This window comes from Brienomyrus brachyistius, unplaced genomic scaffold (genome assembly GCF_023856365.1).
Source record: "Brienomyrus brachyistius isolate T26 unplaced genomic scaffold, BBRACH_0.4 scaffold49, whole genome shotgun sequence".
NCBI classification, from domain to species: Eukaryota; Metazoa; Chordata; class Actinopteri; order Osteoglossiformes; family Mormyridae; genus Brienomyrus; species Brienomyrus brachyistius.
In genome coordinates, this window is record NW_026042324.1 from 629,426 (window position 1) to 634,616 (window position 5,191).

General features: G+C 37.7%; 1 protein-coding gene across 1 annotated transcript; it reads right to left on the reverse strand.

Annotated features, from left to right (window-relative positions):
• Positions 1-358: 358 nt before the first annotated feature.
• Positions 359-4,847, reverse strand: LOC125723501 (fibroblast growth factor 3-like). Its single transcript, XM_049000141.1, has 3 exons — positions 4,400-4,847; positions 2,694-2,797; positions 359-1,613 (listed from the first exon to the last, which is right to left on the reverse strand). Exons 1-3 carry the CDS (start codon positions 4,671-4,673, stop codon positions 1,242-1,244), a joined length of 750 nt encoding a protein of 249 aa, XP_048856098.1. The 5' UTR covers positions 4,674-4,847; the 3' UTR covers positions 359-1,241.
• Positions 4,848-5,191: the final 344 nt, after the last annotated feature.

A 5,191-nucleotide genomic window follows, 5' to 3' on the forward strand; every position in this document is an offset into this window, starting at 1 on the left:
TCAAAGTCGTTACTGTTAATTGTGTTTGTCGGTTAGAAATGAAATTCACGGCATTATATATATTTTTTTCATTTAAAACTACTTTGTGCTAATTGTGTGTTGAAGGCAATTGTAATTGGTAAAAGCAACAATATAGATAATAATCTGTTAAAGTCTCTAGAGAAATGTTTTATAAGGATAATAAACGAAGTCCAGAAGGAACTTGTGCTTCTGAGGGCGTGTAGTTTAAGACAACGGAGGCAAGTCAATTATATAAACAAAATAAGTTAATTAAAATTAAGAAAATGCGAAAATGGTACGTTTTGTATCATTTATTGTTGACGTTTTCTAATAATTTAGATGTTTTAATATAGCTCAAAGGAATGGTTTACTGTAAATTTTGAACATCATGTTTATCCGTAGTAATTCTGTTGTAATGATTAATTTCTGGTAGTACAGTTTAATTTTAATAGTATTCATACATAAATATTCCTGTCATTACGTGCATTTTTTTCAGATAAGCAATGACATTTAATTTGGTGTAACACAATATGTTTTCCCTTCCACACTCCAACTCCCTGTGGATACACAGAAATGCCTATTCTATCGGGACACTGATACACAGACATCAATTTTTTTATATTAAAACATCAGTGGAAACCAAAAGAACTGCATGTCATCAATAATTTAAAACCTAAAGAAAACAATAAATATGCATAACTTTAGTAAATATACAACGTGACCTTTCGCAGTTCAAGGACAGTAGACTATCACATAATAAATACATTTGTACCTCATTTTTACCATGTTTTTTCCTTTTTAAACTTGTGTTAGAAAGAAAAAGTGCTTTACTGTATGCTATCTTCATGGGTGTATTTTTAACTGTAATATGACACAGTCTAAGCACATGTGTGAACTCCATGTCAAACAACAGATTTGTACATTAGACATATCTGAAGCGAGAATGAAATAGAAAACTATAATACACATATATACATCGATATTTACTATTAAAAGTAGAGCAAAGATTCTGAAAACGACTGATAGGCTACTCATGGTAAAAATACCTACATGGCAAATCCAAAACCTTTTAACGTAATTTTGAATATTTATGGTCGTGGGGTCATAAGCATGTCCCACTGCAAGTGTCACACATTCTCCGGCGCTCTATGTTGTCCTTTCTTTGGCTCAATTGGTTTTTCTTGTTGCCAAGCACTTCTTGGTGAGCTACTGGAGGACAATATTACCCATGATGCCTGTTTTCAGTCCTCTGTCTCCTTGGCCTTGCCAGCAGCGAGCCTGTGCCTGCGACGCCTACGTTCTGCTCTCCCGGCAGGCCTTAGAAGGTTCTCTCTGTATTTCTGGCTCGTGTGGAAAAGGTGCACCATCTCATGGTCCTTGTTGGCCAGTACCCTTGGTAGAAAAAGAGAAGCTTTTTCTGTCCGCCGGGTCTTGAAGCCTCTACGCGGCCGCCCTTTTCCATTGATTGACACATACCATAGTCTTTCTGCACTGGCCCGCTGTTTGCCGGCACTAGCTGAAGGCGGAGATGTCCGATAGTATCTGGAGGCATAAGTATTGTATCCCAGCTCATGGATCCGTTCCACAAATTCACATTCCTGGTTGAACACTTCCTATAGCAAAATAAAGTAGTTTTTGTCAGCAAAAACAATCAATAAAAATATCAAGGATCTTCTCATTGATTCTTATCTGCTATATTTAGCTATTCTTTTACATATTCCCACACCACATAGCCTGGATCAACAAAGCGCGACAACTGTCGGACAAGGCAGAATGAATGGAAATGGCGTTAAATGACCTAGTGTGAATAGCAATTATGAATGTGCAGTCAAAGCCTTGAATATAACATATGTAGCTTTAGAGTGGCTTAGTGGGTAGCACATTTGCTTCACGAGTCACTCTGCTTCCTGCGTGTGGAGTTTGCATGGTCTTCACATGTTCCAGTTTTCTTTTAAATTCCAAACACATGCATTTTCACTAACTGGCACCTCCTGATCGCCCATGCCCTATGACTGTAATAGCATGAGCTTATGTGTGCTGCAATAGATTAGCGTCCCATTCAGGAGGTTCCCCAGCCCTGCACCCTTTGCGGCCAGGGATAGGTTCCAGGCCCTCCCATGATTCTGGCCAAGATAAATGATTGGAAGTTGGGTGCATGGATCACTTGCTTTTGGAGGCATCAAAATACAACTGACAATTCCTGCTGTCAGCAAACTATTTGAACTGAAAACTGCGATAAATGATCCTTAATGTATAGTTGTAGAATTAGTAATAACCCAAAAACAGCAATTAAAGATTGCTTTACTTTAACTGGTCCTTTTTCCAGATAACCATATTCCTCCTTAATCCAGTCAAAAACCAGTTGTCAGGTCATTTATAATGCATTGTTACCTTCTTGTGAATATGTTATATTATCAATAACCCTAACTGTAATTACATGCTCTTTTTATATGTTTCAATAAATTGAGTACTGTTTGTGTAACTGTAGGTCTAATTTTCATTGTCAGAAGACAAAAGACACTAAAGCATGAAATGAGTATAATATCTTAAATAATAATAATAATAATAATAATAATAATAATAATACCAAAACAATACATGTGAAATGGAAAAACAAATGTAGTTTTACCCCCCCCCCCCCCGCCCCCCAAACATATGTGAACCTGGTGTGAGAGATACTACTTAAAACTTACCGAAGCATAAAGGCGTCCTTTCTTGTTCATGGCCAGATATCTCCCCGAAAATAAACCCTTTATTGCCACCACACCGACGTCAACTGCTGTGATCTCCAAGATACCTTATAGAAGAAATTCAAAATATCTCGTGAGAACAATCTTCACAGAGGTCACAGAGAATGTCGGCAATTACAACAAACACCATAATGAAAATCGCAGTTGCTTAGTTCTGACAGAACTGCCCTGACTCTCAGTGACTGCGGTTGAAGTGTTTATTGGTCACGCGCAATAATGATGATAATTTCACCGGAAGTCGATGGAGGCGGATTCTGACCCCTATATACCTATAACCCTATAACAACAGTCACCCACCTGGAGCTGAAATATCCATACCCATAAAAACGCGCGTTGTTGCTTGAATGAATGGGGGGGGGGTGTAAGGAATAAGGACGGAATCGTTTACAGTGTCATAGGAAAGTCGGCATTTATTTGTCGATTTAAAAGTAAGCTGGGTTATATTTTGATAAAGGTGACAGATGTTTTATGTCACTAAAATTTCTGCTGGACAAAACAAGAATTTACCTGGCTCTGTACAAAATAAGATAGCGTTCATAAATTTCGGGCAGTAATTTTTTGAAATTTTTTATTTTATTCATTTTGACCAGTTTAATACCAAATAATTATTAATTCAATATATTTTGATGTTATTTATCAAAAGAAAATCATTTAATCAAAAAAGTAAATGGACCACAGGAAATTATCAAGCCGTCTTCTTGGAGGTGAATAACTGCAGCATGCAGCAACTCATCTAGAGAAAAAAATCGTACAAATATCACGTTTCTGAATGTAACCGGTTTAATCTACCTAAGAATACTGCATACGCAGAAGAAAACTGAATTGAAACAGTTTTATGCTTTGGTTGGTTAGCTTTCTGCAATCGGATAGGAGAGCTTGAAAAGTGGACTAACACGTTAATAAATTAGAAAATGTGCCAGTTAATAACTGTAAATACTGAACTACGTGAAATGACATTTATAAGAAATAAACGTTACGTTATGTCTTCAATATGATATGTGTCATTGCGTGAGGAAGTGACGGAAGAAAATCTCCGCTGAGAAGATATAGTTTTAACAATTACAGTATCATTCGCAGATCACCATATAATATATATCTGTTTGGATTTTCTGTTACTTTCACAGCAAGCCCGCAAGCTTTTCCTGCTTTGCGGTTTTATTTAAGATAACGTGTCTTAGTTTCTTTCATTAATATTTTATTCAGTAATTAGTAACAAACGAACTTCTCACCAGTTTTTATCGGAGGCAGGTATAAATTCCAAAACAGTATTTCATTTTATCGTTCTGGGGCTGCGAGGAGGATTAAAATGACATTTTGCTGCCCACTGTAATGAAATAGTAGGAATACTCATTTATAATTTAGAGATATTATATCAATACAATCTATTATATCGATGATTAATAAATGCGGCAACAAAGTTGCTATTTTTGTAAGTCAGGAAAATTCTTCTTTTATCAATAAATAAGTAAGTAAGTAAATAAATAGATAAAACGAAATAGGTACATAATACATTAGCAATGCGACAGCTATATACGTAGGAGAATGCTGTCTTATATGACATTAGCGATATCACGAAATTATAGTAACTTGGAAGCTACTATTCTCCATAAAACGAACGACATTAAACAGCAACGATGAAATCTACTTACTAAACGGATTGTTTTCTTCAAGAGATCCGTCTATCTTCCCATTGGGGTGTATTTGCAAATGATACTTTGTTGCACAGTACAGCTTTCTGTGTCTCGGTGCTCCACCGAGGTGCTCGTAGACTCCACCGCGTCCCCCAGCATCTCTCCGCTGCCTTGGGTCACACTCCTGCCTTTTGGCACAAGGCGCCCTGGATGTCCTAGTTAGCCTCGAAGACAATTCCTGATAACTGGGATCCAAGAAACTCAGCAACAACAAGACCAGAATTATAACCATTGTGGCATGGCCGAAAATCTTAGTCTTTGTGCAAGAAAACAGAAAACTGACACAAGGGGTCCCATTAAAAAGTCTTATTGCCTCTGGCTCGGCAAAAAAAACATAATGATCCAGCTTACGAAACAGTGCCAGTTTTATCTGCCCGGATCTCTTCCCTTTATTTGTAGCGATCTTGTAAACCCGCGATCATCGATTAGGGCCAGCGAAGTGAAACAAACGCGGATTAGTCGTGCTGTCGTTCTTGGGTCCCATTTGCTCTCCAAGTAGTCGGCATGCTGGAAAAAGCCAGTGAATTTCACAAGGAGGCTATCGTGAGATTTCGTTGATGCTCAGAAATAAAAGAACCTTCCAGCAACAATGGGCTGAACTCCGACCAATTGATACAAAGGAGAAGGGAGGCAAGGTATCAGTCTTGTGTGAACTATGAGAGTGCAGCACAGATAAAATTACACAGCACTACACACAGTGGCTTATTGCGGAAAACCGCATCACAAAGAGCGAGCCTTCTGAGGGCACAG

Coding starts and splice junctions, on each gene's coding strand:
- LOC125723501 (XM_049000141.1), bottom strand. CDS start 4,673: ATGGTTATAATTCTGGTCTTGTTGTTGCTGAGTTTCTTGGATCCCAGT. Junction 2,798..4,399: donor TGAAGAAAACAATCCGTTTA/GTAAGTAGATTT, acceptor TTCTTCTATAAG/GTATCTTGGAGATCACAGCA. Junction 1,614..2,693: donor AAGGACGCCTTTATGCTTCG/GTAAGTTTTAAG, acceptor ATTTTGCTATAG/GAAGTGTTCAACCAGGAATG.